Source organism: Dendrobates tinctorius, unplaced genomic scaffold (assembly GCF_039654945.1).
Source record: "Dendrobates tinctorius isolate UK_male_01 unplaced genomic scaffold, ASM3965494v1 ptg000004l, whole genome shotgun sequence".
Taxonomy (NCBI): domain Eukaryota; kingdom Metazoa; phylum Chordata; class Amphibia; order Anura; family Dendrobatidae; genus Dendrobates; species Dendrobates tinctorius.
In genome coordinates, this window is record NW_027361672.1 from 16037532 (window position 1) to 16062888 (window position 25357).

The following is a 25357-nucleotide window of genomic DNA, read 5'->3' on the forward strand; positions in this document are numbered from 1 at the left end:
AAAAAATGTAATTTATCTCAGATGTCCCACTAGTTATTCCCTAAAAGTGAAGCATCCTGGGCTCTCTGACCTGAACGGTTCCCATCCCTCACCTTTAATTTCACGTGATGCCTCTGCAGCAACTGGCTTATGTAGTTGGTATGAAAATGGCCATCTAGTGATGGCAACAGTTTTGAGGGAGAAAAACTGCAATCAGACTCCCTTCATGTTGGAGGCCACATCTACGCCGATGGTAGCAGATGCTTCTACATTCTCATTGCAGTTATTCTGGCCAGACCTCATTCCCCTTACTACAGTGTTAAGCTCCATGAGAAATGAATGTATGATCTGTGTCTATTCTGTATGCACAGGTGGGAAAAATACCAGCATGTACTTATACAAAAAGATAGAGATGGGAACAATATTTGTTCAATCTGCAGAACATATAATCGACAAACCTGGTGCTTTCTCAACAAATATGACTTTGGAATCTTGATGGAAGTTGTGCCCAGTCACAATCATTTTCTTCCCACCAGTCACTGGGAAGCTGTCAATACTTTGCTTTTCTACCAAAGGCAATTCTTGAGCAGAACGCTGGGCTACAAAGAAAATGAAATATAATACAGTCGTCAGTCAGCAGGTTTTCAAATGTCTTGAGTAAATATAGTGATATTCCCAATATAGATTGCACACAAGTGCTCGGCAGCGGTGACACAATGCCATAGATATGCTATCAGAATTGGCCGTCTTACATGGGATGCCTGCTAGCTGTCCTGTCTTCTGGGTACTCGCTAAACACATGAGAACCAGCAGTGGGTTATCCCTACAGGTCCGAGCTGTGTATTCATACAGAAAAAGAAAAATATGTGGATAGTATTCTGGCACCGCTTCAATAAAAGTTTCTCCTATGCAGATATCTATTTATGCTTTACTATGCGTTTCGGTTCCGAAATCAACGGCTTATGCTATAAAAGTACCATTTCTTCTCTTTGGAACTAAATATTTCAGCCTGATTTTGGACTTTTTTTAATATTTGGAAATGTTTTGTTTTTCATATTACAATTTGTTTTAAAAAAAATTGCAATTTCCACACTGCCCACTGGGGTTATTATAGACTAATACTTTCTTTAATTTACAGAAGCCTTTTTTTTCAGTATTCTCATTATCATCCCAGGCAGGGCTGAGATGACAGACAACATCTCTATACACGGCTGATAACGCAGAATCCAGCTTTTACAATAGGCGATGTCACAGCTGACCCTGCTCCCCCTCCTTTCACAATGACCTTTGCACATGCTCATTAGAAGTCTCGGAAGTAGTCTATTGCTGCTAACCTACATTCAGGTTTCAGGAGTCTAATATGGTCCCAGTGGCTAATGTGAAAACGGCAAGATTTCTAACTATGTAGAATACAGATTATGATATGAAGATAAATGCTAAACAATATTACCAAAAGTTTGTTAAAAAAAATTCAACATATCAACTTGATTTTAATAGCAGGTAATTTTTCTGATGACACATTTCTTTTAAAGTGATGTGCATTGACCTTATATGTTACCTTTGCATTGATGGCCTATACTTCGGATAGGCCATTAATATCAGATCGGTGAGGGTGCGTTACCCTGCATCTCCACCTATCAGCTGTTCCTGGAGCCAGCGGTGGCTGGATGCACAGCTCCATCAACTGTACGATGACAGCAATGGGGTACTGATGGTCCACTCTTACAATTCGAATAGGGGTGGATGTGAAGTACCCGACCGCAGCCACTATACGCTGATGGAGTTGTGCTGTGCAGCTTTGCCTCTGATCACATCTGGACGGCACAGGGAACAGCTAATCGACAGGGGTGCTGGCTGTCGCATCTCCACCGATCTGATATTGATGTAGAGGGACAACCCCTTTATCATTAACTACTCCTTTCTGTCAGCGTCAGCAAACTGCCACGGCTGAGCAGGGTGACTTACCCACACTACGGGAGGGCCCGGGGTCCGATACTGCAGTGAAAGTTCAAGCAGACAGGACCTGCGACACTGAAAGTAGTAAGGAGTACAAGGACCTACGATCATGTGACTGCACGGGGCGGGGCTTAGCGTCCTACTGCTGCAGATGATGTAATATACTTACTGCAGGGATACTGTAGTAGAGGAGAGGAAAACGCAGGTCAGACAAGCAGAGGTCATACACGGAGAGGGCGGCACGGTACCAGAGGGACGAGCAGAGAATAGTCAAGTCACAGGCAGAGAGTCATACACAGAGAGGGTAGCGCAGTACAAGAGGGACAGGCAGAACTCGTAACAGGGACGGAACCGGATCAAAACCAAACAAGCAACAAGTTATCAGGCACAAGGCACACGTACGCGAGAGGTCAACTAACTCAGCCGAGGGCAGGAGTATAACTGACACCGGACCTAGGTTGAGTGGCCACTAAATAGCCGCCCTTTGCCAGAGAGAGGCAAAACAATTAACCCTTGTCTGACCAGGACGGGCCAAAGACAAAACCCTGTCTTGGATCATGACAGTACCCCCCTCTCAACGGGGGGCCACTGGACCCCCGGGTCTCTCAGGATACTTGGCATGAAAGGCCCGGACCAACCGATCCGCATGAACCGATCGGGCAGGAACCCACGACCGGTCCTCAGGACCGTAGCCTTTCCAATGCACAAGATATTGAAGAGCACGACGGACCAACCTAGAGTCAACAATTCGTTCCACCTCGTACTCAGACTGTCCGTCTACCAAAACTGGTGGCGGGGAAGACAATGATCCCTCCCCACAGGACCCCACAGGTTTCAAAAGGGCCCTATGGAACACATTGGGGATCCGTAGAGACGGCGGGAGACGCAACCGAAAAGCCAGCGGGTTAACCACTTCAGTAATTTCATAGGGACCGATAAATTTAGGTCCCAGCTTCGCGGAGGGGACCTTGAGACTTATATTCTTGGTAGACAACCATACCTTATCCCCAACCTGGAACACCGGCCCCATGGACCGTTTTTTGCCTGCAAAAAACTTATATTTAGCCTGAGCCTTCGTAATGTTACTCTGGACCTCCTGCCATACCTCCCCTAACCGCTGGATAGTCTCATCCGCCCCAGGACACCCAGAGTCCAAACGGGAGAACTCTCCAAAATGTGGATGAAACCCATAGTTGCAGAAAAAGGGAGATGTACCTGTAGACTGGTTAATGCGGTTGTTAAACGCAAACTCGGCCAAAGGTAACGCAGTACACCAATCATCCTGTCGGGCTGAGGTCAGGCAACACAGAATTTGCTCCAGAGACTGATTGGTCCACTCAGTCTGTCCATTAGTCTCTGGATGATAAGTGGATGAAAAAGACAGACCAATACCCAACCTCTTACAAAATGCCCTCCAAAATCTGGAAACAAATTGTACTCCCCTATCAGACACCACATTCAAGGGTATCCCATGCAACCGCACCACAGTCATACGCTCAGGGACAGTGGTCGGAAGGGAGAAAGCCCAAGCCTGGGGGGCTCCCCTTAACAAAGACATAATGACCCCCACTCTCTGACTTTCATCCCCAGAAGAGTGCGGTCTTAATGAGAAAAAAAGCTTACAGCCCTCCTTGAAAACTTTAAATTCCTTTTCATCTCCAGAAAAGGTATCTGGTAATTTAACCGGGGACTCAGGGGAAACTAATGTAACATCTTGAGCCCCCGATGATAAAATCCCAAGCACAGTGTCAGCGATCAGCTGCTGAGACTGAGCCATGACTCGTTGTTCCCCAATGAGTTTCTGAGACATCTGGGTCAGAAGCTTTAGCTGCTCAGAAAGAGCATGCATAGGATCCATCACACACACAGGAGAAGGGAAAAAAAAAAAAAAGGTAACGGTCAGTTATAATGTCAGGATCCTGTCAGCGTCGGCAAACTGCCACAGCTGAGCAGGGTGACTTACCCTCACTACGGGAGGGCCCGGGGTCCGATACTGAAGTGAAAGTTCAAGCAGACAGGACCTGCGACACTGAAAGTAGTAAGGAGTACAAGGACCTACGATCATGTGACTGCACGGGGCGGGGTTTAGCGTCCTACTGCTGCAGATGATGTAATATACTTACTGCAGGGATACTGTAGTAGAGGAGAGGAAAACGCAGGTCAGACAAGCAGAGGTCATACATGGAGAGGGCGGAGCGGTACCAGAGGGACGAGCAGAGAATAGTCAAGTCACAGGCAGAGAGTCATACACAGAGAGGGTAGCGCAGTACAAGAGAGACAGGCAGAACTCGTAACAGGGACGGAACCGGATCAAAACCAAACAAGCAACAAGTTATCAGGCACACGTACGCAAAAGGTCAACTAACTCAGCCGAGGGCAGGAGTATAACTGACACCGGACCTAGGTTAAGTGGCCACTAAATAGCCGCCCTCTGCCAGAGAGGCAGAAACAATTAACCCCTGTCTGACCAGGACAGGCCAAAGACAAAACCCCGTCCTGGATCATGACACTTTCTTAATTTGCTTTACTTGAAGACTACTTATGCAGAAAGAAGAATCAACTTACAGCACTCAATTGGATTGGATGCCACTTGCAGAGTCAGAGTCCTCCCATTGGCTTGTGGAATGTGTACCCGGAACACCAGTCGCACCCTGGTATTCTTTCTTCCAATGTCAGTTTCCCCTTTCCGAAGCTCTATGTCAGAATTGCGCAGCTTTAATATACCTGCACAATCAATACTGTTAAAAGAAAAGAAAAATCACAAATTAGATTTTCACTACCACAACGACTGCACAATAATAACCAATTGTAAATTAGACAGCTCTACAACGTACATGTCTGGTAAAGCATATTGGGAATTACATCCTGTCAACAACTGGTTCCACATTCTTTTCAACCAGACTACCAGCCCTATCCCAGCCATACAGCGGGAAATGGGAGAAGAGGGTACAACACACAAGGCCGGATATATTAATGTTACATGAAACCTCACTTTTAAAATCATTTGAGGATTTTGGTAAAACAAGATTGAGCGTTACATGCCGTGGAGGGATTCAATATTATCAATGTTGAAAGGTACCTGTCAAAAATCTGTCATTGAATAACTGTATCATTAACAGGAAAAGGCCGGATAATTTATTTTTACAAGTCAGTATCAATGTATTCATAACCAATATTGCTCATTTTCATACTTACGTGATTGGAATTCTCTCAGTGAGGGCAAAGTACAGCTATCCTAAATACTAACTGTTGGCTTTATGGACTCGCGAATGCACCAGAATACAGAAATCTTGAAAGTTTGGGATCATTTTTAAACTATGAAAAAGCAGCATCAATGCTCTAAAAAAGCAGCATCAATGCTATTAAGTGGATTATTTAACCAGTGTAACAATGTTAGGGTAAAAAGAAACTATTCCAAATCTATAAATATACATATATCAGTTCTTCAAGTTTACTTTCAGGCCATGTGCACTCGATGCAGATTTGCAGCGTTTCCGCAGCGGATTTTACCGCGCAGAAACGTTGCATATCCGCATTGTTATGTACAGTACCTTTAAAATGAATGAAAAAAAAAAAACGCTTTGCAGACGCTGCGGATTTTTCCGCGCGGTACAAAATCCGCAGCATGTTACTTCTATTGTGCGGTTTTCTATCTCCCCTGTTACCAAATCCGCAGGGGGAAGACCGCAATGGAAAACCGCATGAAAACCGCGTGAAAAATGGAAGAAATCCGCAGGAAAAATGCAGGTCATTTGACCTGCGGTTTTCTTCCATTCTGCACGGAAAAATCCGCAGGGCTCAAAACTCCGTCTGCACTCAGCCTCAAAGTTTTAAATGGTAGTCTTTATATATGAAAAAGAAAAACATGTGAAAACAAAGCCAAAATCATTATCCAATTTCTAAACAACCTAAGAAAAATTGACACCACTACAAATTCCCTAATAATAACCACATGAATGAATTGTTTTCTTTTCAGTTCTCTTTCAATGAAAGAAGATCTAAGCGGAAGGGAACAAAATTAACAGCATCATATTTTCATAATTCTGTAATATTTTATTGCTTCCCCTACAGTAAAAAAAATGATAGACTCAAACACTAGCTGAACGAATCCTAAGATAATGGAAAACAGCTTAAAAGGCATATTTTTAGCGATTCCTTGGTTCCCTCATGCCTCAGACCCTGTACCAATAGTACACTATAGAGAGAACTATAACGCTAGCTGCTTCTAATGTTAACATTTTACCAAGACTCTTTGTGCTGCTGTAACATTTTTCTACCCTTTAATTTTGGAAAAGTATTATAAAAACAAACAATTTTGAGATCTTTGCTGTCCCTTCATCTTCTGCTAGCGTTAGATTCAATTAGACAATGTCATTTTTTAACAATATGCAAAGACTGAGGCTGACAATGGCAACATTTTGCTTAAGGAAGAATCGCCCACCTATAATGTGATCTACAGTGCAAATTGCATGAAATGGGAATGTGTCATTAATTAGAGAAGATGTTGGCATGCCTTCAACCTCGGGTGATAGAAATGATTCACTTAAATGGTTTAACTGTTAATCAGCCCATGTTACACAAGTTAGGAACCAAGGGGATGATTCTTAATAGCCTTTGTGCCTTTTTTCTGGAGCAAAAATCATTCTAATAGTGATTTTTTAATTTATTCATTCTTTATTTAATTGTGACTTTTTAAGTTAACTTTACTTGGTTGTGTCTGGGGTTTATTTGAATTATGAGCAACGGAATTGATTATACAGATATTTTAGACTAAAGACCCCGCATACTCATTAGACTAAAGTCAACAGGATCGGCCTATATCGATGGGATCAACAGATGTTTCAATGTGTATGGGTCCCCCTGACATTTGTTGGTGGACAATAGGATTCAGTATGTTGAATTTCAGCAGCCAATCCTTTCCTTCTCCCTAAAGATAAGCCACTGAGAGAGGATTCTGGCAGTGTCTCTCTCAGAGTATACAGGAGGGTTTAGCCAAACACTTCTGTCTATGGGGAAATTGAGAAAAATTACAGTCAGTTGACAGCTGTACTATAGTCTTTGGAGGACTTAATTTATCATTTGTCAGTTTCCAAAAAAAGTGAAAATTTGGGAGGAAAATTGCACTCCATTACCCTAGTGAAATGCAAAATCTAACTAACTTTGTTAAAGACCACTATGCAACATTTTACAGCTTATTGAAAAGATCATGCAACTTTTTACTACAAAAATTGCGAAAAATACATGCATCACAATTTTGAATTTGGGCAAATTCAACAACTATTGGGCACCTATTATACTGGATCTGATAGAATATCCACCAGCGCAAAAACAAAGACAAGACCCGGACTGGTAACATTTCATTAGAGAGAAACATAAACATGGTTTGCGAGAAAAAGAGGGAATTGTCTGCAATACACTCGGTTATAAGAACTGCCAAGTAAAAGAAGTCTTGGGATTCATTTGGCACAGGTAACCAACAACAAAAGTAATGACAGGCGGATGCAAAAATAAAAAAAAATCCCCTGTTTCTCCATATATGTATGGGAAAACAGCCACATTTCAACCTTTATGGTCTTTAGCTTGATAAAGCCCATTAAGGTCAAAACCTCACTACTTGTATTTGTATATACCCGTATGAAGGAATGGAAAACTATTTCTGTTTTAGCCACTATTGCTGTTAATCTTCTGCTAAATTTTCTTGGGATATATATAGGAAGCAAAACCTCACAAGAAACAATTTCTATTTTACTGTAGTTTTTACAACTCCACTACCATTACTTCCACGTGTGTGTGTGTGTGTGTGTATATATATATATATATATATATATATATATATATATATATATATATATATATATATACATACAGTATACACTGCTCAAAAAAACATGTGACAGTGATATGCTAATGTTGGAAGTGTGTTTGTTATGTGGTCACTGTCAAACAAGGAATAGAAAAAAAAACTGCAAAAAGAGAAGAAGGCATGTGTATGAGGCTGGAATAGAATTGTGTGTGTGTGTATATATATATATATATATATATATATATATATCTCAGTTTATTGAATAACTGTCAATAATAGGGATGTAAGGTTTAAAAAACATCACAAGATTCATACACTACTCAAAAAAATAAAGGGAACCCTTAAACAACAGACTATAACTCCAAGTAAATCAAACTTCTGTGAAATTAAACTGTCCACTTAGGAAGCAACACTGATTGACAATCAATTTCACATTCTGCTGTGCAAATGGAATAGACAACAGATGGAAATTATTGGCAATCATCAAGACACACTCAATAAAGGAATGGTTCTGCAGGTGGGGACCACAGACCACATCTCTGTACCAATGCTTTCTGTCTAATGTTTTGGTCACTTTTGAATGTTGGTTGTGCTTTCACATTCGTGGTAGCATGAGACGGACTCTACAACCCACACAAGTGGCTCAGGTAGTGCAGCTCATCCAGGATGGCACATCAATGCGAGCTGTGGCAAGAAGGTTTGCTGCGTCTGTCAGCGTAGTGTCCAGAGGCTGCAGGCGCTACCAAGAGACAGGCCAGTACACCAGGAGACGTGGAGGGGGCTGTAGGAGGGCAACAACCCAGCAGCAGGACCGCTACCTCCGCCTTTGTGCAAAGAGTAACAGGAGGAACACTGCCAGAGCCCTGCAAAATGACCTCCAGCAGGCCACAAATGTGCATGTGTCTGCACAAACGGTTAGAAACCGACTCCATGAGGATGGTCTGAGGGCCCGACGTCCACAGATGGGGGTTGTGCTCACAGCCCAACACCATGCAGGACGCTTGGCATTTGCCACAGAACACCAGGATTGGCAAATTCGCCACTGGCGCCCTGTGCTCTTCACAGATGAAAGCAGGTTTACACTGAGCACATGTGACAGACGGGACAGAGTCTGGAGACGCCATGGAGAGCAATCTGCTCTGCTGCCTGCAACATCCTTCAGCATGACCGGTTTGGCAGTGGGTCAGTAATGGTGTGGGGTGGCATTTCTTTGGAGGGCCGCACAGCCCTTCATGTGCTCGCCAGAGGTAGCCTGACTGCCATTAGGTACTGAGATGAGATCCTCAGACCCCTTGTTAGACCATATGCAGGTCCGGTTGGCCCTGGGTTTCTCCTAATGCACGACAATGCCAGACCTCATGTGGCTGGAGTGTGTCAGCAGTTCCTGCAAGATGAAGGCATTGAAGCTATGGACTGGCCTGCAAGTTCCCCAGACCTGAATCCGATTGAACACATCTGGAACATCATGTCTCGCTCCATCCACCAACGTTCCATTGCACCACAAACTGTCCAAGAGTTGGCGGATGCTTTAGAATTTGCAACTGGAATATTTCATTCAGACATATCTAGGATGTGGTATTTTAGTGTTCCCTTTATTTTCTTGAGCAGTCCCTTTATTTTCTTGAGCAGTGTGTGTGTGTGTGTGTGTGTGTATATATACTGTGTGTGTGTATATATATATATATATATATATATATATATATATATATACACACATATTATGAAATGATAGACATTTAAACATAAAATGTTTAATAATTTAGGATATTTATCTTCATTTTACCTACATTTATGTTAATTTTAGTCCTATTTATACCTATAGGGTCAGAGGTAATGGTAGTGGAGTTGGAGAAACTACACTAAAATAGAAATGGTTTCTGATGAGGTTTTGCTTCCTAGGTTGCTTTTTTCCTTATGAAAAGCAATTTAGCAAATTTTTCAGTCCACGAAATAAAGGACTAAAGAAGTGACAGGCTAAACAGAGCATCTGCATTTAAGTAATAGACTCAGCCTGTAATTTAGCCAAAGGTATTACTACTGAGCATCAACATTTGGACTACTGTGATTGGAAACTAACTGGATCTATATTTTTGATGCCATGTTCATATACTCAGCATTTGGTCAGTATTTTAGATCAGTATTTGTAAGCCAAAATCAGGAGTTGGTGATAAATGCAGAAGTGGTGACGTGTTTCGGTTCTCTTCTATTTGATCCACTCCTAGTTTTGGATTACAAATACTGAAGTAAAATACTGACCAAATACTGGCATGTGAATGTGACCTTGATCAGCTTTTTGGAGTTAAAAGCAGCGCCCAAGGTTTGAACTCATGAGAGTCAACTAATCAGGAGCGTGAAATGCAGGGCACTTCAAAATACAAGATCCAATAAGTGTCCTGCTTTAAACTGTACACCGTGGCTGAAGTGGATATTTACAGCTGTGTAACCGAGCTGTGATATATAAAAAGCAACAGACGCATGGGCTTAAACACTGCAACCCAAAGCAATCAGTTGTCAGAAATGTTTTTTAAGGTTTATGGAGGTGGTAAAATGGGGAGAGGGACTTCAAAAGGCCCATTGAAAGAGCTGATTGGGGAGAGATGGAAATACATAAAGTGTTCCCACACTGAATCTCAACATAAAGTCACAGTTACAAGGCAGGCCTGGCAAGCAGGTGGCTCAAGACTTACATGGCTTTCATATTGTTCTCAGGCAACAGTGGGATTTCCAAGACTTTGGTGTTGGAGATGATGGTTTCATGGCTTGTGGTGGACACGGTCTTGCCAGTGATGCGGTGGACTTGATAGAAGGCATGAGGTCGCAGCAGGCGATCATCTGCCGTGCCGATGAACAGCTGGATGGTAAGGGGCTCGCTTTCTAAATACCCGTGTAGCTGGCAAGAGAACAATAAAAAAAAGGTTAAGGCATGAAAATATAAAAAATAATCAAGACAGGTGCTGAGTGTTAGGCCATCACATTGCCCAGCAATATTGATGTAATAAAAAAGGTGTAAGTCAGAAAAATGTCTCATTATTCCAGTGACCTGAGGCGGTGGAGTTAGATGGAATCTTTATATGAACCGCTGCATGCTCTTAGTACAGTCTTAGACACACTCTTCATCTCTCCAGGGTTAGAGGAGCTCACATTTCAGGTGATGGAAGCAGACACCGAGTAAATAGATCTGACTTTTTACAAACTTAAGCTAGATCCAAAATGAATTCTACACATTTTATTTTACCAACAGTCAAACTTTTCAATACCAAGCTGTTAAAATAAAAAACTAAATTTAGAAATGTAACAAATTTTCTGTGTTAAAAACGGTACAATTCAAGTTAGACCAAAATATATATCCAAATATAATTGTAAAACTGCACACTTGAATAGAGATGATGCATCTGCCAGAATGTGATGTAAAGTGATCATACGTGGCTGTTGGTTATATTGTATTTAATTCCAAAGAAAAAAAAGAGGGGGTCTCCAGCACCAAAATTAGTGAAAAAAGATAAAACTCACATTTATTAGGAAGGTTTTAAAATCATATTAATAAGCCACCATGACAGGCAAGGATACCTTACGCGTTTCAGACAGATATTACATGTCCTTAGTCATAAATGTGAGTTTTATCTTTTTTTCACTAATTTTGGTGCTGGAGACCCCCTCTTTTTTTCTTTGGAATTAAATTTATAGCGCCAGTTGAACCGCACTGGACATCTCCTGGCATCAGACCGCTTATGGACTATATGGACACTGATGTACGGTAGGCTGAATATTTTTTCCTTTTTTTCTGCTATATTGTATTTAGTCTTCGGCAGCTCCACACTGCATCTTTTCCCGACAGTTTTCTGAGTTGTTCCAAACACTCAAAAAACACTGAAAAGAATGGATCTTTTCATTTCAAAGGAAAAACGACTTGCTGTTAGTGCGTTCAGGCTTCTAAGCATCTTTTAACCACTTTAGGCTTTCAAGATTACCAAGTGTTTATGAGAAGTGACCTGTCCATTCTTCAGGTGTTTTCTGCTGTTTTATTCATAGCTTATGGATTTCAAAATACAACAGAAAAACGACAATTAAAAAACAGCAAAAAACAACTGAAAAATATTACAAAATGCCAGTGGAAAAAAATGTCATCAAAGATCTTAAAGGGAATCTGTCACCCCTTTTTTGAGGTATCATATAATGAGATCATTCAATTGTGTGTCACATAAGGATTCTCTTAGTACTTTTGCTTCCCCCTGACCTCGCACCTTTCATGCATAAATACCTTTTTTATATCGGTTCAGATGTATGTAAACTGTCACGGTCCGGTCCGGTCCGATGGGCGGGGCTTATTCACCTGCTCCCCCCCTCCCTGTCTTGCTCTACACAAGAAGAAATGCGTAGAGCAAGACAGGGAGGGGGGGGAGCAGGTGGATAAGCCCCGCCCATCCGGACAGGACAGCGGCAGTTTATATACATCTGAACTGATATAAAAAAGGTATTTATGTATGAAAGGTGCGGGGTCAGGGGGAAGAAAAAGTACTAAGAGAATCCTTATGTGACACACAATTGAATGATCTCATATGATATCTCAAAAAAGGGGTGACAGATTCCCTTTAAGGAACTGACCAAAAACACTCAGGCTTACCAAGCACTGAGAAAACGGCTGTTTAGTGCAGCTTTGATAAAATCCCTGTTTTATCTGCTGCACATCTACCAGTCCTCTGTATGATGAGCTCTGTATAACCTGCTCACACCACTGATTGGCAGCTTGAAAATCAGTGGTTCGAGCAGGTTATACAGAGCTCATGAATATGGAGGACTACACACCAGCATGTTTACTAGAGATAATCTTCTGCTCATAAAACAGTGATTTTTATCAAGACTACAGGAAGCAACTCAGTAAGTGACATACGCTGTAATCAGGGTCTCTGTCTACACACCATGATGCTTTCAGAATAGGTGACAAAACCCTGGTGTCAGTTTCCTTTTAAAATATTTATATCCAGGCATACTTATGTTTCCTAAATCACATTGTGAACGTTTCACTTATGTCTAACTAAAACAGCACACTGCATTAAGGGTAAATAAATACTATGACTTCAAATGACACTAAAATTGATGTCCCTGAGGAAGTGTGACGAAACATGCGTCGGGGCAGAGGGACCGTTAAAGGTCTGTTTAGCCACCCTACATACCCAGTAAGTTGCTTATACTGAGTCTTATACTATACATCATCTTTCCACAATACCTTCAGCTAATGCAGCTTGTATTGTGACTTTTTTTTTACCTTGTAATCGTTCAGTTGGTATGTTAATATCCTCCCATCTTGACTACTATTATATGAGACACGCTCACATGGATTAATTTACTCCTTTTTGACATGCACAGGCACTTTTTCCTATAATATCTTAAAGGTGTCCAGAAATTCCTCTATGGAAATACAATGATCTGAAGTCATTCACAAGCACTTTAACGTTACCCTATGTGTACATATAGTGCCTTATGGATGCAATAACCTTTTTAATTTTCTCATGTACGGTGCCCTGTAGCTCTGTTGTTTACAAATATATACATCTTGGTATCTATTCTATAGACGCCCACTGTGGAACACTATAGGATACTGTGTAAAGAAAAAATATCTACTTCAGTAGCTACGATATCTCTGTCGAGGGTAGGTGTTCATTTTGCTTATTGACTACATATACATATGGTCTGGACAGTCTTCTCTGTGTCCCTCACACAAGAGGCATCTGTTTTTTTTTAATTGATTTATGTTGTTCCTTTTCTATAAATAAATAATATTATATCTTGCTGAATATATTTTCCAGTGTTCACTGCGCCTACCCAGTTTCCTTTGTGTAGGTCTTGTACTGAACGGCATTTCTTGATTTACATATAGCCTTGTGACACTTTATTTGGTCCTGGACCATTGATTTTTTTAAAGGGATCCTGTCTCCTGATTACGGTATATAATGATAGCATGATAGCAGCCAGATATCTTTTTCTTTAAACAGAGTGTAACCTTTTAGGTTACGTTCCCACGGTGAGCTTTTGGTGAGTTTTTCATGCTGCAATATTGAAATTATGTTACTACTGTTTCTATAAAATGCGCTTTTATCATGTTTTTGACGTTGCGGTTTTTGTCTCTTTTCGGTATGTCATATGTTAAATAAAGTTGCTTTGGTTTTAATACTTCCTGGTGTTTGGCTTTGCCAAAACTTTACTGCTGTACTTAAGTGCAGAGTACGTGCGTTTTTGATGTTTTTCCGTCTCGGACACGCACAAAAAACACAAGTGGATTTCTTACCTGGGGATTTTCCGCATCTAATGCAAGTCTATAGGGAAACTCCACCCAGAAAACTCAGCGAGAAATTAACATGCTGCGTATTTGAAGCACGCACCGCAGGTCAGTTTACACTGCGTAAACTAAAAGCACGGAGGGCACGAGATTTCTATAAATCCCATCCACTTTGCTGGAACTGTGAGACAGTGGGTTTTGGCTGCAGCAAAAATACGCAACTTGAAAGAAGCACCAAAAGCTCATGGTGGGAATGTAGCTTTAAGGAGCAGGGAATTGTTATGTTTTTATGCTTTTGCTTTTACCTCCATTTCTAACAAGAGCCATAACTTTTTTATTTTCCATTGACATAGACGTATGAGGGATTGTTTTTTGAAAGATGCGTCGTAATTTTGAAAGGCACCATTAATTTTACCGTACTGTGTATTGAAAAACAAGGAAAAAAATTTCCAAGCGTGATGAAACGGTGAAAAACATGCAATTCTAGCACAATTATTTTTTGTTTTGTTTTTATGGCATTCACTGTGCGGTAAAAATAACTTGTTCAGGACAGTCCGATTATGGTGATATCATCCACCAACTGTTTTTCTACTTAAGAAAGTAGTGAAAAAAAAATCAGACTATTGTAAGAAAAAATGTTTTGTGTTGCAATAACGTTTTTATTTTTCTGTTGATGGGGCTGAGTGAGGACTTATTTTTTTGTGCAGTGAGCTTATTAATTTTTATTCTTTTCAATTTTATGTACAAAGATTTGGTTGCTTATTTTTTTTCTTTTTTAGTGGGTTTGAGGTGACACAAAAAAATGCAATTTTGGAATTTTCATTATTTTATCATTACAGAGTTTTTCAATCAGGTAAATGAATTTTATAATTAAACAGATCAGACTTCTATGAAGTTGGCTAATTATTTTTGTATTTTTTTTTCCTTTATTATTACCAGGGGAAAAGGGGTGTGATGAGTATTTATATTTTTTCTATTGTTAAAAAAACTACATTTTTATACATTATTGTTTAGTTCCCTTAGGGTGTGTGCACACGTTGCGGATCCGCTGCAGATTTCCTAGTGATTTACGGTACAATGCAAATCAATGGAAACAAAAAATTGCTGTGCACATGCTGCGGAAAAATCTGCGCGGAAACGCAGTGGTTTATTTTCCGCAGCATGTCAATTCTTTGTACGGATTCCGCAGCGTTTTTACATCTATTCCATTATAGGAATCCGCAGGTGTAAAAAGGAATGCCAAAGCCACAGGAAATCATACACGCAGCCGCACACTCCGGTCCTGAGTGCCGGCAGCAGTGCCGGGTATTGATGCGAGAGACTCACGCAAGTTTCTTGCATCGTACTCACAAGTGTGACCCTGGTCTATGGCTGAGATTAACAGGAGGACCAAAATGGCAGCAACAGAAATCTTCAGCAGATACTTGGCTGTTATATTAACCCATCGATAACCCAATATCATATGATGGGAGGCCAATGGGAGCCAGCGCAAGCATCCATTTAAATGCCGTTATCAGAAATTGACAGTGGTAACTAAATGGTTAACAGCCACGTCCAAAAGTCAACTCCAGCTCTGGCTGTTAGACAAAGCTGTCAGCTATATAACATAACCGGCATCATCTGCCTGCTAAGGGAGCTCAACTCTCGAACCTCCTGGGGTTAAAGATCCAGCTAGGTACCACAGGTAGTAGAGACGTGACGTAGCCCAGCACAGCAACAAGCAGGCTTTTCCCAGCACCGCTTCAGGTGATTGACAAGTCTTTCCTGATGAACAAACATGGGAAACACCTGTCAATCAATTAGAGCAGTGCAGAGTAAAGGCAGTCAAAGTGTTTCAGAGAAAAACATAATCTGCAACCATGTAGCCAGGCTCTGATTCATGCTACCCGTTATTTGGGCAGCATGAATCAGGTGACAGGCTGGCCTAACTCCCTGAGATTTAAGTTCATATTTATTAATTGTAGCTTTTCTCTTTTTCAAAACAGTTACAGTACGTGTTTTAATTGAAAGAATTAAAAACTGCATTATGCTGTAGTATTTTAGTATGTTCATTATACTGTATTTCCATAAGAAATGTTCGCAATGTAGTAACTATCATTCAGTCTGAAGCCTGGTGTGGAAAACGGGACAATAACTGGGCGGATTTGCAAACTCAACCAGAATATCAGCAAAGGATGTTGTTTTGCTCTCCTAAGAGATTAATTTGTGTCTCCCTGAAGGAAAATCCTTTTGTACCAGAGCTGGGCATTTTCCACCCCTACGAGGATGCGCTGGTGTACAGACATAGCTGTTTATACAGATGACGCTACTGAATAAAACTATTTAAAGCTGTTAAAGAAGCTGTCACACGTATCCATGAAAACAAGAACTGTGGTAGAAAAGTGCAAAAGTATAAAAGTACAATTCATTTTTATTTTTGTTTTCTAGTTTATATTAAAGGGGTTGTCCCATTTCAGTTAATCTTCGCTTTCTACTCACCATCCCCATGTCCACTGGAGAGTCTCAGCCGCTGCTCCCGATGTTTAGCATTGACTGCGGCGCTCAAGTCACGTCAATAGTGTGGCAGCCAATCAGAGTGCAGCTCTGAGCATGGCATTCTGTCTACACTGCCAGAGCTACATAGCTCACTGATTGGTTGCCGCACTGTTGTCAGGCACCTGGAACAGCTGTGGTGACTCGCTAGTGGGCACAAGATCGATATATATAGATATATATATATATATATATATACCGTATATACTAAACTGCATCTGGGGATGAATATTATCTGAAAGGGGACTACCACTTTACAGTTTTTTCCGAACTTACACTATTGCCATACTGAGTCACCAAATTAATGGTACAGCTGGCCATTACAGTGGCTGTTTCAACCACATTTTATCCTACGCATGCTGATAAAGAAGGTTTAAAAAATATTTTTGGGGGGCCTGGTAAAGAGTTAGTTGCCCATGCACATTTCCTCTCTATAGGAAATACAGAGACAGCCAAAACACTCTCTTAGCTCTCTCTATATCTTCTGTATGATGTAATAAGAGATGGGACAAATACCATGAATGTAAATATCACAGAACCATCATCCTAATTTACAATGACGTATTATGGATTCCCATCGTAACACAGTATGGCAATACATTTGATTAGATGGCATTGAGTCTTGAGAAAAGTGGCAATGTAGCCCCACTGTACGCCCATCTAGATCAATGTACCTCCACTGTTCTGAGAACATCATGGCAGAATGGATGAAGTAGATGAAGTAGAATGAACTCACATCAGAGTGCTTGGACATCACATGTCATGCTTGGACACCTCAATTATCTGGAAACCTCCTGATGAACCTTTGAGAGGAGGGGAAATGCGTAGAGGCGAGACGGCATATGAAATTAGCGTTACGATACCGTAAGTGACAGTTTGCTGCATATAACAATATATCTTGGGCATGTAGCCTGTTATGCCTAATCATGGCTTTCATATTGTAATATATTAGTTTGAAACCATGACCCATTATTGGTTCAGTTATTTAAGTATCAGGTTTTAAAATAAATCACTTGGGACAATGGTCATATTGAGGATTTGAGAGGATTTGTACTTGACCTTCTTTGGGCTCTACACTTGTATTAATATCCCTGGTGCAGGATAAGGTTTTCCAGGGGGAGTCCACAATGAGCGGGAGCGCCTTTTTGCTATCCCTAGGGTGCCAACATCCACGGCAAGTAGGGGAATAATTATAGTGCAATAATAGGGAGAGTGTATCATTTTTAGAACTCATATTTAATATTAAAGAATTCATGTCTGCAGTGGTCGGTTGTTTTTAGATTATTTAATATTTAGTTTTAGATTTAATTTTTATTTTGGTGATGTAATGCTGCATTTGTTTTGTAATTTGGCCCATTTTCCTCCTGAAACTTGTCAGTAATTAAAAGTATACTAAAAGTATCCAGTAGGGCTTGGTGTTCCCTCGTGGATTGTAATCATACTCTTCTAATGACCATTATACAAAACAAGGATTTTCTTTCTGTCCTGTGAACAAAGAACAGCTTGCTAGAAAACACAAAGATTCAAAGGCAGTCTCTGATTGCTGCGTCTACAAAGGATCCATTTGTCTCCTTTTCCTTGTGGAAGTTTCTGACTGCACCATGTTGCAAGCTCATACAGTAGTAAAGAGGCATGACGGAATGCAAACAACATGACAAGACACATGTATGATGGTATGTGGCATCTTCCCTTATAGCTTCTCTCTGGAATGCTGATATATATATGTATTTTTTAGGTTCTACATGATAACAGCTTGACTGACGATACTGCTCTAGCGGCAAGCAGGAGGTCTCGCTGCCAGATTATTAATGATATCATTCATGCTTCCAAACAAGTAGCAAAACAGGGAGGCAAGCCAAAGAACGCACAAGAGTGAGCGTACACTACTTAACTGAATCACTGAGCAGAATTAGACTTAATGATTTTGTGTTACTCTGTTACTATGCTGGATGGGAATAGCGTACAATTGGGCACTGATCATTAGACAGCTCATATGTCATCTGTTTCATGTAGTATGAGTTTAGTGATTGTTGGACTCCTGTCCCGTAAAAGCATTAGACATTGTCATTGTACCTAAGCCCGGAAGCTGCATTGTGAACGCACAATAATGTGAGCTGTGCTAATTGGATCTGACGTATATGACATGCAGCATTTCACCCTATTAACACTGAACCAACAGCTGGTTGTAGTGTGATGTTGTTGGGATATTTGGCGCCTAAGATCTAGACAAGTTGTTATCATTGAAGAAGTTATTATTCTGCCATGTGGGATGCATACCCAGCATCCAAGACCGCTAAGGAACCTGGCTTACTCCAATTCTTGACTTACACCCAATAGAAAGGCTGTGGCAGGACCTCAAACAAGCATATAGGCAAGAAAACCCACCAATATGTCCGAATTAAAGTTGATCTACAAAGATGAGTGGGGTAACATTCTTCCACCATTCAGATACAGTGCTCACATTCATTATTAGGAAACTATCTGAACAGTAAAAAAGTAGCAAAATTATAAAACAGCAAAGAAAATGAGAAAACTAGAAGAAATTCCCCTGCCTCATATGGTAAAAGAATATTATATTCAAAAAGATTTTATCATCTTTTTTTATTTGTGTATTTCAGAATAATTAATAGTGTCTTTAATGCAAACAGATTTCTCTAATACGTGTTGGAAGCAAACAGCCTTCCGTGCCAGGATACTACACTAGGAATGGAGGCCAGATGTTTTATTACAGCCAGACATATAAAAATGTATCACTTGCCTCATGTTGTATACCCAGCATTTGGCAGGTAAGCTAAAAATAATGGTGCGTCTGGTTGTCGGCTGAGCCAAAGGATCCAGAACCAGGCCTTCTCCGCGTCTGTGTAAATCGGAGAGGTCAGCTGCACGTGCTCTTTTGTATGGTTTTCATATGGATCCCTTTCACTTGTAGCAACAATAAATGAACTAAGTGATAAAATGGCGTGTCCTTTGTGCGGAGGACATCTGTTCTTTGTTCATTTTGGTTTATTACAAGGGATTTTTTTTTACATGCTCACACAAAAATAGTTCACACCTCTTCAAAATATATGATGTGCAAGGGTGCCTGTCGGCATGACAGGGGTTACACGATGACTGCATGCTGACTTATTGAAAACAGAGGTGGCACCTAGTCTTCTTTACCGAGCAGAAGACAAGATGGCTCTATTCTTCTCAATGCAAAACATCTGTATATTCTGATCAGAAAAAAAAACTGTTACTGAATATCCATACTAAGAAGAGCACGGCAGGTGGGTAGCTTACAGATGTATATGTGGAAATAGACTTAGTAGTTTATGGGACTGTCCGAGACTCTAGGCCACATCATGCTCGGCTGGGGCGGACATTCTATTAGTAAAGCCTGTGCAGCCACACTGGGGCCTAAGAGGTAAAGGGTCCTGCTTGCACTTCCAAAGTGGCAACCAGCTTCTTTCACAGGCACATAAAGGGGTGCATGGTGATGAGGTTTTGGACTGCAAAGGGCCCACATACTGATCTTGCACTGGAGTCTGTCTCCTTCCCTGATGCTCAGTCTCCTTTTCCGGCGATCATGTCACCAACATCAATGATGTCAAGTGATTAAAGTTGAAGGCAGCGCTCTATGTCAGTTTGAAGTTCTTTTTCTCAAAGCACAAATTCTATGGGCAACTTTGCTTTACCTGTGACAAATACATTGGAGGGACGCCCAAGCAAGGAAAAATCACGTGCATGGTGTTCAGCACTAAAAGAGAAAACCGAGCATTGACTTCCACTTCTACTGTCGTATTGTACATACCACTAGGATATAGAGTGAAAAAAACAATTAGTCCAACACAACCTCTTTAATTAAGATGGTATGTGCCTGGTACTAATACTCTGATTTCACTGTAGCACCCATCATCAGCATAGTTATTATGATAGTGTCTGCTGTTACAGCTACTTTAGAGCCAGCGCAATGATAAGGACAAGGAAATAAAGAGTTTACAGTTTACAAATCAGACAATAATTTTATCCTGCCCAATGTCAGGGTTTTTTCCTCTTATAATGTACAATATTGGTTATTATGACCATCTCTTATTGGTTGCAAAATGTGAAAAGCTAAATGAAATGTTATAGCATCGGGAAGGAACCTCACCCTACATTTTTATTGTATGCGGTTTCAAGACAAGTGTCTTATAAAAATCCAAAGAACAGGAAAAAGAAAAAACCTGCCAGTCATTCCCACTCAACCACCATTAGCATGCACATGGAGAAAATATGCTTATAAGGCAAGACATCCCATCCATTAAATGTAATATTATATGTAAAAGGAGAGAGTTTGCCGGCGGTAACTCTTCTATGTGATGCGCTAATGACACTATTACGCCCAACCTTGATATAACTTACTCTGCCGCTCAGCTAAATGACAATGAAACTGAAGAGCTCCGCCACCTGGAATATCCAACGTGTTAATGGACGTATCTGTAGAAATAAACGTGAGGCCTGAGCCCAACCGTCCAAGGCACGGCTTCCAGCTGATGAAATCATTGACTTGAATGTAATCTTTTTCAGTTTGAATATGTGTGAATGTATTATTTGGCAAGTGCTGGCCATGTGCATATTGCAATAAGCCGTGTAGAGTTGCTGGTAAAAAAAAGTGCCAGCCGTTTATGATTGAGCTATAAAATGTCTGCTTTGTGGTATGTTTGCCTGGCTTCATTACATATAATAATTGCATCCTGGCTCACAGATGTGTGTTAATGTCTTTTTTTTGCACCTTAGATACATTTTACGAACACACGGACAATACACACAGGCTTTTTTCAGGTAACGTGTGCAGATGCGAATGCCAACGAAATATGGGTGGGGTACGGAGCCAGCAATTTGTGCATTACCCATACATAAATTGTAGGTAACGGATAATGAAAACATGGAGGAACTGACACTAATTTGGAAGGTTTCCCTTCGGTCTATTGCTTCGACTTCCTCTTGATTCACAGCTAAAAAAATATTTTTAGAGTTGTGATTAAACTTTCTCCTTGACCCTACGGTGTAATTATGGTGTAACACAGAGCAGTAGTTGTGTAAAGCTCATTTTCCTGTCTTAGTAGATTTCTAAGCAGTCGAAGATCCTACACATGAAGCTGATACACTCGATATGAGGAACGTGATACTCAACAGTAGAGAAATGGTATAAAGGCATATATATGATTCATGGGGATTCAAGCTCCTTTTGAGCACTATTTACTTTAATTCGACCATTCCTCGGCTGTAGAAACTATCACACTTCAAAAACTGCTCATCATTTTCTGCAAAACATTCTTTAGATTCCTTGCCTTCCGAGAAGCAGGAGTCCAGAAATGCCTTATAAATAGGCTTTTGATTTCTCGCAATTCTCTTTATTATGTACGCTAATCAAATAAGGCATTTACATCTAGTTCTCCTTTTGCACTTAATGCATAAAAGGGATAAGTGTATAATTTACATGCTGTTAGCACCGTGCGGAGTAGAAGTCTTGGCACATGTTCTTATGATTGTGTAATTTTGGCTTGTCTACATATCAGAAATGAATATATTACATTTATGCTAAATGCCTTGCCAGCCTCTAATTTCTTTCATCTTTGTTTGGACAGGAACATATTCTGATACATATACTTTATAACAGATTCTGACTCAAAACATTTCCTGTTCTTCACTTTTAAACCTCAAAGAATGTGTACGTTGCAATGTGTGTTTGCAGCCCACGCAGAATACAGGATTTATCTTTTCTAGGTGTGCAATAGATGATACATTTCTCTTGTTTTTATTAAAAAGTTGGGAAGGCACAGAACTTGGAGAACAGTAATAATATGGGAGGATGGGAGGTGTTAACTTGCTTTCCTTACACAATATTTAGTGTGGAAGAATACATCCATTCAGCAGAATGTGAACTCTACCGCTTGAAAGTAATAGCAAGTGAACAAGAGAATGGTGACTTTCACAGCTGAACAAGTGTTTTCTTCATAATAACACAGGATACTGTATATAGCTAGTGGGGATGTTGTGTGGGCATAGTGGTGGATGTAAAATATTTTAACACCAAGAGATACCTTTGTATGCAATTTACATTAATTTGCAAGGAGAACCTGTCATCAGATCATAAGTGTGCAATTTTTGCTTCTATTTAATTTCTGCTGCTGCCCCGAGTATACCATATTTTTATATGCCGTACAGACCCAAACGTATGTTATGTGATATTTTATTTGCTTCTAGTTTTCATAGTCTTTACCAAGGACGTGTGGATCGCAGGTTTCTTTGCAATGTGATACTGTAAGTCACACCCCCTTATAAAAATTAGAAAATCAACACTGAAGAAAAAGGTCCATATCTCTAGAATAATAAGGCGGTTTAAAAAAAGAAATATAATACTCGGCGGAGAAGCAGGCCTAAAATGGTGATCTAGTGACAATGTATTTTATTGTAGGCTACATGCATTCAATACATTCAGCTAAAGAAGCACTCCCATCAAAATTTTTGTTTTCTTAATATATTGCAGTCATCATATTACATGGCACTGTGTACTTACAATTGCTCATTTTGCTTTTCTACCCAGCTAATTCTTCTCTTTCCATTAGGTCTATGACATCACATGATTAAAAACTGACTAGCTGAATCCTTCTAAGCTCTATGTAGAATCAGAAGGGCAATTTTCCTTGCATGACTCATGAGTCACTGCAAAAGTTAATGACAGGGGGAGGCAAAAACAGCTGGGTTAGGAGTTGAAGAGGGGGATAACTCATGCAAGCAAACGAGACTTCCTGTTTCTACATAGAAGAACAAACATTCAGCCAAAATGTGCTACCTCAAATTTAATTAACTATATCAAGCATAAAGGGTATATATTTTGTAGGATCTTTAGGGCAACATGGTGGCTCAGTGGTTAGCACTCCAACATCTGCAAGGAGTTTGTCTTTTGTTTGCGTGGGTTTCCTCTGGGTACTCCAGTTTCCTCCCACATTCCAAAGACATACTGAAAGGGAATTTAGATTGTGAGCCCCATCGGGAACAGTGCCGATAATGTCTGTAAAGCGCTGTGGAATTAATGGCGCTATATAGGTGAGTAAAATAAAAAATAGTAGGATAACACCCTACTGTATAGGCACAAATAGTTTGGCAAAAGTCCCCCAAAAAACTAGAAAAACTTATTCATAAATGACAAATAGCCATAAATAAGTTATAGAAATACTTTATTAGGTTGTTCTATTACTAAAAAGGTTAAAAAACAGGGTAGGTCCACAGGAAAAAGGAGGGCAACAAAAACAGCAGGAGGAGATAAGGTAATATAGGACACATACAAAGGTATTTGTATAAATATCAAATGACATATCAGCTAAAATAATACATCAATGTGAGTCATTAAAGCTATACTACATAATGGGTCAGAGCCACAGTGGCAAGAAAGAGAGGCTTGATAAGTATTACCCATGTGGTTCTCCTCCTGCTTGGAATGGTGCAAGAGCCCAAAGTGTTTCTGCACTAGCCTTCGTCAGGGTAGCATGTCAGGATTTGGTGCCATATTTGGGGATCCACCCTGTTTTTTAACCTTTTACTAATGAAATAACCTAATAAGGCTGGTTTCACACTTGCTTTTTTTTGCGCTGTTATTTAGCGCAAAAAAAAGCATGCGTTTTTTCCCCTATATTTTACATGGGTGCGCATAGGTGTGCATACACATACGTTTGTACGCGTTTGTACGAGCATGCGTTTTTTTGTAGTGTGCGCTCGGGCGCACAAAATGCATCGTGTTGCATTTTTTTGTGCGTCTGACTTGCCCCCAAAAAACGCATGCGCACGCAATGCGTTTTTTTTACAGCCAAACACCCATTGTAGTCTATGGGTGCACTTAACATGCGCACGTATGCGCAAAAAAGCATGCTTTTTTTAAAAAAAAAAACGCAACAAAAAACGCACACAAAATGCATGATGCGCTTTTTTATGTGCGTTTGCACTGCGCACGGTGCGCAGCGCAAAAAAATCGCAAGTGTGAAAGTAGCCTAAGACATTTCTATAATTTATTTATTTTTCCTGTTGTTACATACAGCAGAAAAGAAAAAAAGAGAATATTTAACTGGGTAGAAAGGCAAAATGAGCAGTTGGAAGTACACCGCGCCATATAATATGATGATTGCAATATATTAAGAGTATAAAAACATTGATGGGAGGAGGGCTTCTTTAGTGAACTGAATGACATGGCAGCATGGAAGAAAAGCATCATGCTAGTCACTAGTGGCTTGTACATTGTGCTGGACGTCATTGCACATAATTCACAGATACCATTTTATCTGTTATACAGTGAGTACGGAATGTATTCAGACCCCTTTAAATTTTTCACTCTTCGTTTCATTGCAGCCATTTGGTACATTCAAAAAGTTCATTTTTTTCTCATTAATGCACACTCTGCAAGCCATATTAGTAACATAGTAACATAGTTATTAAGGTTGAAGGAAGACTTTAAGTCCATGTAGTTCAATCCATATCCTATCCTAACCTGCCCTAACATGTTGATCCAGAGGAGGGCAAAAAAAAAACATGTGGCAAACAGTAAGCTTCACATTGGGGAAAAAAATTCCTTCCCGACTCCACATACGGCAATCAGACTAGCTTCCAAGATCAACGTAATATTAAGGAAACTAGTGTATATACCCTGTAACATTATACTTTTCAAGAAAGGCATCCAGTCCCTTCTTAAATTATAGTAGGGAATCATTCATTACAACATCATATGGTAGAGAGTTCCATAGTCTCACTGCTCTTACAGTAAAGAATCCGCGTCTGTGATTATGCTTAAACCTTCTTTCCTC

The 25357-nt window shown here is 40.3% G+C and overlaps 1 protein-coding gene across 8 annotated transcripts in view; it reads right to left on the bottom strand.

Moving 5' to 3' along the window:
* NFATC1 (nuclear factor of activated T cells 1) overlaps positions 1-25357 on the bottom strand; it is a 241370-nt gene that overhangs the window by 144411 nt on the left and 71602 nt on the right. For all 8 annotated transcript variants that reach the window (XM_073566385.1, XM_073566381.1, XM_073566393.1 and 5 more), the window contains exons 4-6: positions 10426-10628; positions 4501-4673; positions 438-578 (exon numbers count right to left, since the gene is read on the bottom strand). In XM_073566385.1, coding sequence (XP_073422486.1) covers positions 438-578; positions 4501-4673; positions 10426-10628 — 517 coding nt within the window. The remainder of the gene's footprint in view (positions 1-437; positions 579-4500; positions 4674-10425; positions 10629-25357) is intronic.